General features: G+C 36.0%; 1 protein-coding gene across 3 annotated transcripts in view; it reads right to left on the reverse strand.

The window, feature by feature from the left end:
• Positions 1-12,970, reverse strand: part of PPP1R13B (protein phosphatase 1 regulatory subunit 13B) — a 56,130-nt gene that overhangs the window by 15,202 nt on the left and 27,958 nt on the right. For all 3 annotated transcript variants that reach the window (XM_014311854.2, XM_031066251.1, XM_031066250.1), the window contains 3 exons: positions 3,237-3,338; positions 2,027-2,201; positions 1,461-1,657 (listed from right to left, as the gene is read on the reverse strand). In XM_014311854.2, the coding sequence (XP_014167329.1) occupies positions 1,461-1,657; positions 2,027-2,201; positions 3,237-3,338 (474 nt within the window). The remainder of the gene's footprint in view (positions 1-1,460; positions 1,658-2,026; positions 2,202-3,236; positions 3,339-12,970) is intronic.

Raw genomic sequence — 12,970 nt, forward strand, 5'->3', positions numbered from 1 at the left:
ATAGAAAATGGATTGTGGAATTAGGCAGAAAGACACTTCAGAAAATTCTACTGTGAAGAACTAAATCGCAGAAAATGTTTGTTTAAAGTCATGCTTACCCAAGACAGTTTGTCTATCACAAAAACTAAGTGATACAAAACTTGTAACAGAAATTATGCTATTGATTCTGTTTCCAGATCCACATGAGACTTTGTGATGTCTGGAAGGGGTGTTAACTGAACTGCTAGTGCAGGGGCTCTGCACAGATTTTCCTCTCTGCATGGGGATTAAACTGAAATCTTCACAGCAGTTTTCCAGTACATTATGAGGTGGATTACTTTTATGGTTTAAATCAACCATGACACACTTTATAATTATTTCTCTTGCTTTGCTGTTGGCATTTTTTCACACCTTCAATAACTCAGACGTTGTCTCAGTGTTCTTATTTTCATGGTAACGTTACAAGTAAAAAACACCTGAGGCAAATTTAAGTCTTGATAAACACATGCGGGATCACTGCAAAGCACAAGAGAGAAATCTTCATCTATTGAGCATCTTTGCACTTAGAAAAACTCAAAAGCAGATATGCCTTGTACAAAGGGGGAAGGGGTAAAAAGAGAAAAAAAGGACTTATTCCTAATGCATGAAAACAGGATTAATTAAGTTCTGCAGTATTTGCCCATCTAAATAAATGAGACTAATTTTAAAATTTAAATTAATTTTAAAATATGAAATATATTAGACCTGTTACCTTGATCACAATAAAGCCCATGAGTAAATAAAAAAGCCCTCAAAATCCTGATACATTAGCACACAATTTGACAAAATTTCAACGTAAACTAGATGCTTAACTACTCATGCGAGAGCTACACTCTAGATATAACAATCTTCTTGCAGGAGATATAAAATATTGATGCAGGGAATACTGTGTGAATATACTACAATTATGTTGCCTTATCTAGTGCAGCTTGCATTTTTAATTACTCTATTAAAATGTGCTATTTAATTCCTATGTATTTTGTTTATTTACACCAGACAAATATAGGTATATTTTTACAATACACTTCTAAAATTACAGTCATGTCTCCAAGTTAAGATAACACGTAAGTGAGCTTGCTATACCCAGATCAGTGCAAAATAGAAAAGTACCAAGATTAGTTTCACAAAAGTTTTTGAGAGAGATTAAAACAAATAATAAATTATGCAGACTTTCAGTATTTCAGTACTAGGGCCTGAGAAACTCCCTTCAAAACACCTGCACACTTTGTATCATTATGTGTATAAGAAACTAAATAGTTTTTAACACTAATGAAGTTCTTTCTGAAAAAAGGCTATATGCCAACTACAACCTCACACATGAACAGCATTCCAACAGACTACTTTTATAAGGTGTCACAGAACCAAATTGCCACTCATAAGAGCAGTAACAAAACTTTTAAAACCTACAGTTGTAATTCAAATAGCATGTTTTTGTTACTTACCTGTAGTTCTTGATACAACTTTTTTAATTCTACTGCTGCAGGCCCTGTCATTTGTCCATTGTAAGACTGAAACCCATTCAGTTTCCCTTTCCTTAAATCCTCCAGTTGCTGAGTGAGTTGATCCACTTTTAACACTGCAGCCTGCAGTTCCTGCTGCTTCTCCTGGAACATGGCACTTATATGCTCAATTTCAGTTGCTAAAATTAACAAGATAAAAATAACAAAAACCAACTAAATAAAGCAGAAGTTGTAATTTTTTTAATTCTACAAGTACTAATAAACACACCATACTAGCTCTATATCTGAAATACATATAAAATACTTGTATTGCAAATTTACTAACAGTCATAAGATTTCCTAATGGTTAGAGAATACTTACTCTGACTATGTTTGACTATACAGAACTAACAAAAAGTTCTGTTGCATACAAATGTCATGGAAACACAGAATCTCCATAAAACAAAAAAATGTAGCAGAAAACCTGCACCAATGCTATAGTGATTTAAAAGATAGCATTATTTGTAAGTTGTGCAGTGAACAGTAAATAAATTAAGAATTCCACATACACAAATTCCCATTCATCATCTTGCTGTAGTCCACTTGTCCTCTCATGGCACGGATTTTTTTCAGCTTTGTCTCTTGGGTTTCAACACGTTCTTTAAGTTTTTGGAGCTTTTCACTCTCAGAAACAGATTGCTGCTGCCGACGTTCTTGCTGCTTCAGGTAACGCAAACGTTGCTCCTGACAAAAGGAGGTTTTAAACAAGAGAAATCTGTTACCCATTTATTAAAAAAAAAAACCCCAAAACATTAGCTTAGAAAACCCTGTAATTTTGATCAGGTTTTCTACTTCACAAATCAAAAAATGTTGTGTTTCATTGAAATATGTACCAGCCCTAGGAAAACCTCTTTAACATCAATTAATAAATCTGTTTCAGAGCAGAGATTCAAGATTTTTTTTAGACAAAAAATAACATATTTACATAGATATGTGAATACAGCCCTAGTCTGAACACTCATTTAAATACATCTGTGATGCTTCCTCTGGCATTTGTTTTCTGTCACTATTAACAGTTTTCTTGCTGTTGGCAAAATAAATTTCCAGTGCTGTTACCCAGCTTCCCAAAGATGACAAAGTATGCCCAACAGACCATTTTAAGCAAGATGACCTACTGTAAGAAAATATTCCACTTCTAAATAATAATTTTTCTGCTGGGTGCACAAGGAAAAGAATTTTTTTTAGTATTATTTCCATCAAGAAAGAACAACAGAATCAGTAGGTTGACTCTTAGGTATTCCAAGCATCAAAGGCATGCTGTATAATACTTCAAACAACATCAACAACAATGTCAAAACCATTAAATCCCCTCCCCACTCTTCAAACATACTTAGATTCTTCTGTCTCTGAGACATGGAAATGCAATACACAAATTTTTATGAATTTGGCATATTCTCACCCCACCCCACAATTACTCTATTGAATCAGCCGCTAAAGATGAGCACGGAGTCAAGTCTGTTCCGCCACAGATCATGAAGGGGGCCACACAGAGTTAAACATACCCTAGCAATATTTTCATAAAGACATATTACACAGGTTGTTGTAGCAGTATTTATGCCAAAAGACTGTGCACTGCCTAGGCTAAGATTATTCTGGTAAAATGATGGATTTCTCAAGCAATTTCTTGAGCTTAACTGAAATAACTTAGCGTGTTTTTCTCTATCCATGAAACTTAAGCTTGCATATATTGAAAAAAAATGCTCTGTATATAATTATTACCTTAGCAACCAACATTTGCTGTTGATTTTCAATCTGTTGCTGTTGTCGGGCAGCCATATCTTGCAGTTCAGAAAGAGTGAGCTCCACACGTGGATTCCCAACCTGCAGAACAGAAAATGTTCCATGAATGTGCTGATATGTATCAGAGCATTCTGAGCTGAAAACCTAAATCCCCACTCATCAGTGGAAGGTAAAGGCTCCTCCCAAGTCCTCAGAGAAAGAGGAATGATGGGCACCTGCGAAAGAGTGAGGAATATCAGAGCAGAAAGGAGGGACACAGACCATGCAGAGGGGCAGAAAAGGCAAAAAGTAGGAAAGTGGAAGCAGATGAGAGCACTAAGAGACAAAACAAACAAGAGGAGAAAAAAAGAGCCTTATCCTACATTTAACTCCTCTCTGTTCAGATGTTTGGTAGCACTGGCACACAGTCCTGGTAAGGCAAACATGGTAACACACATACAAGCAGCATTTTAGGCAGTAGGAGAATGTGAAGCTGCTTTCCTTTCCCAGTATTTTCAGCACAACTGCCTAGGCAGCTTTACTGCTGGTTCACATTATTGACCTGGCACAGGACAAGACCACATGAGAACCCTTAGATAAAGGGTCACTAAGATCACATGCAAAGATGGTGAAAATTCTGATATACTGGGCTCATTCAGGGTAAGGAACTGTGAAAAACAATCTGTACAAGTGAAGAAAAGTAAAGCCGATTCCCTTTTGATAAGTAAGTGGACTATTACTTGGAATGAAATGCAAAGTATTAGCAAGGCTCACTCCTTTTGCATTTCAAAACTAACAGAAGCTAAAAAATTAGGATGGAGACACAAATGATGAAAATTCTTTAAAATTCATACCATGTGTATGTCTGAATTTCAAATGTTTTAAAACATGAATGCATTGGTTCAATATATCTATAATTCTATCAACAAATACGATTTACATTTATAGACCAAATAACTTCAACTACACTTTTTGTATGCAACCTCAAGAAAGAGAGTGAAATGTTTCAAGAAAATTCCAGAAGCTGACATTTGCTATTCAGAAAACCAAAACTCCTAACCTTAGAATTGCAGGGTTTAACCACAACTTCAGAATTTCCACAGAAAGAAAATATCAGTCTTTGAAAAATTATGCTGCAAAGTTCAGAATAGCCCAATATGTGTTTCAAAGTATTTACAAATAATTCAGTTAATTTATAGGATCAATTAAAAGCTGGATTACTCTAATAATTCAGTAAACAATGTAATTTTTTCACCAAATTACATGACTACGCTATTAGTAAACCAAACAAAAACTACATCATTTGCTACCCACAATACAGCCAACACTGCCAAAAAAAGAAAAGATAATTAAATATTTGGGATATATTGATAAATAATACTGTTTCAAATGCTTATAAAATGGAATGAGGTTTAAACATTTTACAGACATACAGAAAAAAAACCCCAAACCAAAACAACTCCCCAGTGCCCAAAATAGATCACACATCAGATTATGGATCTGATCACACCTGACCCCATAGGAAAACTGATTTAGCTGCTCTGCTTTTCTGGGCCCACCCTACTGATACCCAGCATGTCTAGCCTGCAGTACTTGCACTTTACTCTCAGAAACTTCTTTTTGAGACCGCATTATCTCAGGCACTTTGGCTTTTTTCATATTTCTACATCACACTCCTACATAAGTATCAATTTTCCAATCAATGTACAATACAGAAGTTTCTTTAAGCTTCATTTAGGAAATTAAAATACTATTTGTTTTAAAGTAACTGAATTTTTTTTGCTACCTGGATTAATATTTCATGTTGCTGCATATAATTCTTCAAATAAGACAAACACCAATCATGAAAATGAGCCAGATTTGGTTCACTTTTAAAGCTGCTCCATCTTGGACCCATGACATTGACATGTCAGCTAAAATGTTTAGATAAGGTTATTGTCCCTGTTTGAACATTTCCCACAGAATAAGTTATGAAGTGAAATTATAATGCTTACTGGAAATAACAACTGAAATTGCTCTTACTAGTCACCACTAATGAAAAATTTTTAGAGTAGAGCAGTAATTAAGAGAGGTGAAGTCCACTCAAGATAATAATTTTCTATTTCAACACAAGGAAAAATTAGAACTTACTAGTGTGTACTTTTTTTTATTAGCATGACTTATGAAGAGAAGAGTCCTTCCCAATATTCTTTCAGGGCAAGTAACTTGTACTCACTTGTGGCCACCGAGAGAGATATTTTATTATTAATTACTGACTGAAAGGCACTAATTGGCTAAGAAAGTAATGAAGCTTCTCCAAGTGCCATTCACAAACCAAAATGTGCTTAACTTAAGAAAACCAGATGCTGCTCCCAAACACCTTCAGGCTCTGCTGACTTCAGTTGGCATGACCAACTATGAGAAAAACAAACTTCTATATCTGCTTCTGCTGGGCTCTGCAGGCAATTCTTACAAGGGGCTCAGAATGGCATCATGGCTTTCCTGGATCACTGATTTTAAAAGTTAAAAGGGGAGTGTGTCTGAATTAATAGTATTTTCTCAATACACATATGTGCTTTTTCAGAAATATGCAACATGCATCAGACAATGCACAGTTTTCCCAATGCTTCTTTTCTTTCTGCTTTAATTACCAGTTGGAAGGTAAAAACATTAATAGCCCATTGTACTTCCAGTAGAAATTTTGAGTATAACACTGTCCAAGAAACACAGAGAAGTTTTATTCCACTAAGTGGTCTTGTTAAAAATATATCCAGACTCGAAAAGTGATATCTGTACAGGGATTGTGAGCATTTCAAAGTAAAAAAGCCATTTCACCACATGAAAATTAAATATTTTCTAAATGGATAATGTAGCCTGGAAAGCACAATGACAGTAAGAAACTGGTTTGTAAAAGCACCAGAAACTAACAAAAAAATCCCAATCCAGTTTAATCCAAGAGCTCAGAATTTTTACTGTTCCAAACGGACATATTTGGAAGTCTCTCTCATAATACCTGGCAAAAGTACTGTATTATTTTGTATCATGTAAAATATAGAAGATTAATTATCAGATTAATGCAGATATTAGCATCTCCTTGAAGAAGCTATTAACTATTGTAAAATGTTCAATTTAGAAAGTCTAATGTCTAAAAACTTTCTATAAATGGCAAAGCACAAGAACATGGGAAACAGTGATAATTAACCATTTAAATATAAACACCCTATGAGAAATCTTTTAAAGTTCACCTCACTGAATACTAATACGCTTTCACTTCAAGAGCTACACTATACTTAGGGAAAAAAAAATAGCTGAGGAAACACAGCCTTGAACCTGCAACTTCACTCGCCGTTTTCTCCTTTTCATCCACATGGCAAAAGCAGCAAACAGCATGAACAGAAGTCCTCTTCAACATCAAATCAGTTCTTTTCAGAGAAACTGTTGCTGGTTTCAGGTCTCCAAATCAGCACAGCTTCATTTTTGAAACAGCAAGAAAACCACTGAATCCTTCTCTTGCCAAGATCTGGTTAAATTGATTAGTTCAGAGCACTTCATATTAGTTGAGTCTGCTTGTAATAATGTGTATGCAAACATCCCACAGAGAAAAAGCCTGTCTCAGTTCTTCTCCAGAACCTCAGGCTACGCCAGGCAAAGACAGCTCTGTGCTTTCAGCTCCTTAACGAGGCTGCTGGTCTCCCAGATTCTTACATTTGTGCCGCTCCTAGCAGTTATTACCAATTCCATCCACCAAGTCAAGACACTCACCTCTCCTAACAAACACGAGCCTATCACATTTATGGTCCAGACCTCCTCCTTTCTCCTGCAGCAAGGGAACCAGACCTCCTCCAGAACTGAATTCTGAAGGAGGTACTAAAAAGCCACTACAAATACCTACTCCTCCAGATTCCACAGATTCATTTGCTACATGGTGATACATCAAAGCAGACAGTTTTGCTGAATTGTAAATTTCTTTTCATTGATTCACAGCAGCATTTACACAGGGATGAACTCCTAAATGAAATGCCATAGAGCAAACACTGCATTATTAGGCACTGAGGAAGTATTGTGTATGTCTCACATGGGCAAGAATAATTTACACCTATATTCACCAATTTCTTAATATTGATGGGGATCTTAAAAAATTATACTTATGTTATTTGACATGCACTTTAAAAGGGCATGATGAAAGATAGCATTTGTAATGAACTCGAGTTTCAGCTTCTGACATCACCCTCCTACTACAAGCTAATATTTTACCATTTGATGATTAATATTTTTGAGACAGGTGAGATGAATAGTACAATAGTAATTAAACAGTTTGGGAACCAGTTTACAAGCAGCCTCAAAACAAATCATAACTTAGGCATTTAATTAAGGAAACAAAACTCCTTTAATATTTATTTCTACATATTAGTCTTGTCACTCTAAAAATTTATTTTCTTATTCCTCCCTCCTTTCTATGCTGTTTAATATCACAAACTCCTCAGCCTACATACTTCTGGGCTATTATGAATTGCTTACTCCTTGGCAACTCACAATGGTAAATGAAAAATTCCACCTGAACTTAAAATACTTTTTCGACAAGCAGGATGTACTGTAGTCAAGGGATGGAAGCAATAAGGGCAGATTCCAGTGGTTTTTTGTCTTTACTCCCAACAGAAAACTCTCTTTTAAGAAGAATCTAATTATGTCAATATTAAAATAAAAACCCCATGAGACCAGCCTTTTGAATAAATTATTTTTTAAAAGATGATTAATTGGGATGTGGTCTGATTTTAATGCATCTTTTTTGCCTCCACGCTTAACCCATGAAGATACTTATTTCTGATAATCTTCTAAATTTGCACTAGTAAGAACAGTTACTTTGAAAATAAAAATAAAACATACACTAAATCCACACCTGAGACTGTTATGATTCCAGAAGAGCTTTAAAGGAAAAACCAAATATTCAAAAGCTTTACAGGCCACTATAAGGACTGGTGGTCTCATGCTTTGGTTCAGCAACACCCAGCCAGTAAAGCATAATGTAACCAGCTAATTGAAAAAGCAAAGCAGAGTAATACAAGAACTTACTAATCATTTCCTGCATACTATCTCTTCGGATCTTTTTCTAGGTTCGCAAGAACCACCATGTCATTAACGTCCCTTATCTATTTATTCCTTCTTTTTAGTTCACACCCATCTCCCACACAATCTTCTGAAGTTCCCTTCCCAAACCCTGCATGGGGAACCACAGGTTCAAGTAACTCAAGCTTCCTGAAACTGGCCAAGCTCCACCTTCTCCTGTGCATATTCTTGTACACTCAATCGTGTTCTATAAACTCTCACATATTTTCCAGTCTTCTTCCTATCATTCCCCCCCATCATCTCTATCCTTTCTCCCTCATTTAGTAGTTCTCTTCTTGTACTTTGTTCCACCACTCTGTTCCTCTCTTGTCACAGCCAGAAATTAATCTGAGGTTAAACCACCAACTGCCAAGGTCAATGCCACTTAAAATGTGAACAACCAGCACACAGAGTTTAAAAAGTCTGTGCCTTAGCTTCTACTGTGGAGCACAGAAGAGCTGGTTCTGGCTTTGCCCATCAAAATGGCAACACAGAAAGTTTTTGCTTGTGTTGCACTACTTTCAACCATCTTTATTAAACCAATATTGTCATTCTGTCAGTATTCAACCAATTTATTAAAAAGTCAATACAGAGCAGCTACTGAAAACAAAGCAGCAGATACCACACCTGCAGCCCAGCTCCACTGTTTATTCTTTACATAGGTTGACACTCTAAAACTGTTATACAGATAAGGAAGATTTTGGCCAAATGACCTTTATAGCAAAACCAAAAAAAAAAAACCAAAATAAAAAACCAAAAAAACCCCAAAACCAAACAACCACCCAAACCAAAAAACCACAACAAAACCAAACCAAAAGGACTTCTCTGAAGACCTCCATACCTTCCTTCTTGTGAAGGTAACCATATCCTCAAGGAGAAAAAATGTGAAAGAAACACTCTTTACCTCAATGGGGTAAACATTAGCATATCAAAGACTGAGGGGCTGGGGACACACACCCATGACCAAACCAAAACCACAGTACTATCAGAGGCAGAAACTGCAAGAGAGAGAAAAATTCCAAAAAGCAACAACTTTGAGCTTGTGAAAGAATTTATGTCCCTCATGTGGGCTTCATTGAGGAGACAGACAATTCTGCCATGGCAAAAAGAAAACATCTTCACCACCCTAACAGGAGAGCACAGCACAGGTGAGAAAGATGCTGCAAGTTGCTCCTGAGAAGGTTTAAAATGGCTACATGGAAAGGCACAGTAAATACTTAGGTTTTACTGCACATAGTGAAAGACTCAGCTTTTCATAATCCACAGCAGTTTTAAGTTGCTCTTACTTACTAGAGCGTAGGAGGGAATACAAAATTTATCTCCAGACCAGGGATTTTACCTTTGCAGAGCTGTCAAATCCTGGAAATCTACAGAGCTACGTGACAAACAGAACTGGCAGATCTGGAACTAGGTATACGAGCATGTGGGCAAAAGGGAGTGAAGTGTATTATATAAATGAGCATTTTCCCAGAACAAAGCAGAATGACAACTATTAAATGAAAAGGGGTAGGTTGGAGTGCTCTCCAGCCACTGAATTCCAGATAGGGATTGATGCTCTGACAATTCTCAGCCTCTCCAAACCAGGGTGCTCTCACCGCTGTGGGCCATCCCTGCATTTCCTCCCCTGTGTGGCATTTACAGCAAAGGAATAACAGCTCTGGCTGAAGAACTCCAAACTGCTAGAGCAGGAGAGAAAGGAACAGCTTGCTTTGCCTGCTGAATCTACCAAAGGATTTCCTAATTCTCCAATGCTAACCTGGACATGAGCAGCAGAAGCCCAGACATGTTCCGTCTTTGGCTTAAGCTGCATTCAAAATAACAAATTTTGGGGGATGCTCTAAAAAGCCCAGTTGGCAACAAAGCCTTAAGGGTCGCTGGTGAGAATATCCAACACACACCTAGGGTACCTGTCCTTGGCACAATAGTAGTGATGAGGAAAACAAATGGAAGATATCTGAGTTTATTAAGCCACTCCTGCATCAGATAGGTCTTACATGAAAAATATGTGGCCTCCTTTTGCTCTCTGAGGTCTATAGGAGGAGATGGAGCATCTACTGAAGATTAGTGATTCAGACCTCTGTAAATTTCTGAAATATATTGACCCTATATATCATCAAATTAAATGTGGTCATATGGAAAATGACCACATTTTCCATAAAACCTGATCTAAGTGAAACACACAACAAATTACTTGAAAATCCTTTGTCTAAACTCATGTGTAATGCTATAAAAATACAAAAGAAAGTATCTGTTTTTATTTAAACTAAATTAGAGTTTTGCTGATCTCGACATGGATGACATTATTTCCAGTTTAGTGGCTTTATCCACAGCTCAGCCTTGCATTTTTTTTAATTGGGTCAGAAACATGCCGATAGCAGAAATCCATTTTAAAGAATCCAATGACAATAGCACGTGCCTTTTTTTAGCTTAATGGAAATGAACGAGCTAATTAAACCCAGAAAAGACACCCATAATATTGGGAATTAAAGAAAATCTAACTAGCATGTACTATCTCATGATAATAAAATAATCCTGCAATTAACATCACAAACAGAATTGGGTAATTTTACCCCAAAATCCTATTATAAAATATTATTGCGTCATGCAAATAAAGACACTAACAGCTTCTTACAATAATGTTGCTTCAACTGCATCACAGTTTGCTGAAAAATGTCACATTATCTATAGCTGACAAAAATCTTAACCTCTCTCAGTCTACACTGTCTTGTTAGTAATTCCTCCAATTTGTTCATGCTTGTGAGTCACTCCATAAGAAAATGTTTAAAGTCTACTCAGTATAAGCTACAGACTCCAGATTTCCTGTTTTCCCATATTACTTTCTTAGTGAAGCTGCTATTTTAAGCAGAACAGCTATGAAAAGACAGAACTTAACAAAAATGAAAACAATGTTAGAATAGATTTTCAAAATTAGAAATTGATTTAAGCATATATTGAACATCTGCTACATCTGAAATAGACTGCTTATAAATTACTACTAGGAAAGTAGCATCTGAAACTTGTTTATTTAAAGCACTACTTTCTTCCTTGTCCTTGCAGACACTTTTAAACAGCCACAGAAATCTTAAGTATGTTTATATTAATTTTAGATTTGTCTAAAATACCCAGTAGCTGATTTTTAATTAAACATCAACCTTATACTCCTGAAAAAAAGCATCTTAAAAGAGATTACGCATTCTTGTTGAAATATGAGTTGTGCACAAAATCTCAGACCTTTTTACAACACGGATCCTTTTACTCATAGTGATTCTGAGTCATAGACAAGTTACAATATACATTGAAAATACACTGTCTAGATCCTTCAGAAATGGTCTGGGAATTATATTTGCATGGGTCTTTTCTAAGAGCAACAGCTTATTCTGATAGGATTGCATGATTAAGATGCAGTTACTGTTAGTCTGAATACTGTGTTTAGCACCAATTCAGTGTTTATTCTGCCCTTAATTATTTCAATACGAAGTTTTTCTGTGATGTAATACTGTTCATATGAGAATAGTGTAATGAAACATTTCTAAAACACAAAAGCACAGAAAATAAGTATCCTGTAACTGAAAGATGTATTGTGACCTTAGCGTACAACTTGTACTTCCCATAAAAGCAAACTGTTAAAAGCAAAAGTTGACTATGACATTTTGAGGTAATGAGCTTTTGATAAAGTCTTAAAACATAAGAAAGATAGTAAATGCATGTAAGAAAGCTGGATAAAGAATTTCAATTCAGAGATAAAGTCTTACAAAACCCAAGCTGGTCTGCATTCTGGTCATGTGACAACTAAACCCAAAATCATTTAAATTGAAGTGCAAAAGCTGCACAGCACTTAAATAACATGCCCACCAAAGTGCAAAACAAATTTTGAAAAGTAATTAATTACCTGTTCACTATTTTCCCATCTAATTGCAAGAGAGCACATCTTTATTTCGCAGCACTGCCCGTCAGCTGTAAACATTTCCGATGCTTCAACACGTTTCAGCTCCATCTTTCTGCTCTTTTCTGTCTACACTACTGGTTTAACAGTTGTTGTGAGCAAGCCAAAACAACAACCCTGTATATCTTACGAGTTCCTGCATGGCTGTTTGGCTCAGTGCAATCAATAGTAGGTAGGATGCCTTTTAATCTTTCTCCATATGGGATGCAGGTTTCCCCAAACTCTTTATCGATATGAAAAGCTGTCTCTCTGCATTCATCAGCAATCAGCTAACGGAAAAGGCTAGTGGATTTTGCCAGCAGTAAAAGACCTAATCACGGCAAGATCAAGCCAGCTGTCAACTATAATCAGCTTGATTCATTGCACTTTTCATATTCAATGGAAAATGTTGAGCAATATACAGTTCTTTCACAGTTATCAGGTTAAACTGAAAGTGTAAGAGTATAGACAATTTAGCTTGAAAAACACATGGATTATTTGTTCCCTTGTATTTCTGTAGTATTACCATTACCAATGCTGGACTGAATACCAAAGAAATCACAAAAATCATTGCTTTTTGTATGTAATTTTACCATTTAAAGTGATAGCAAATCATACCACCTGAAACTTAACAAAGAGTTTCTTTATTAACAGAGACTGACTAAGATTAAAGGCAGAGTCATAAGAGATACCACAATTTTATGCAAATAACCTTTCCAGTGTTTGCTAT

Source organism: Geospiza fortis, unplaced genomic scaffold, assembly GCF_000277835.1.
Source record: "Geospiza fortis unplaced genomic scaffold, GeoFor_1.0 scaffold23, whole genome shotgun sequence".
In the NCBI taxonomy this organism is placed as follows: domain Eukaryota; kingdom Metazoa; phylum Chordata; class Aves; order Passeriformes; family Thraupidae; genus Geospiza; species Geospiza fortis.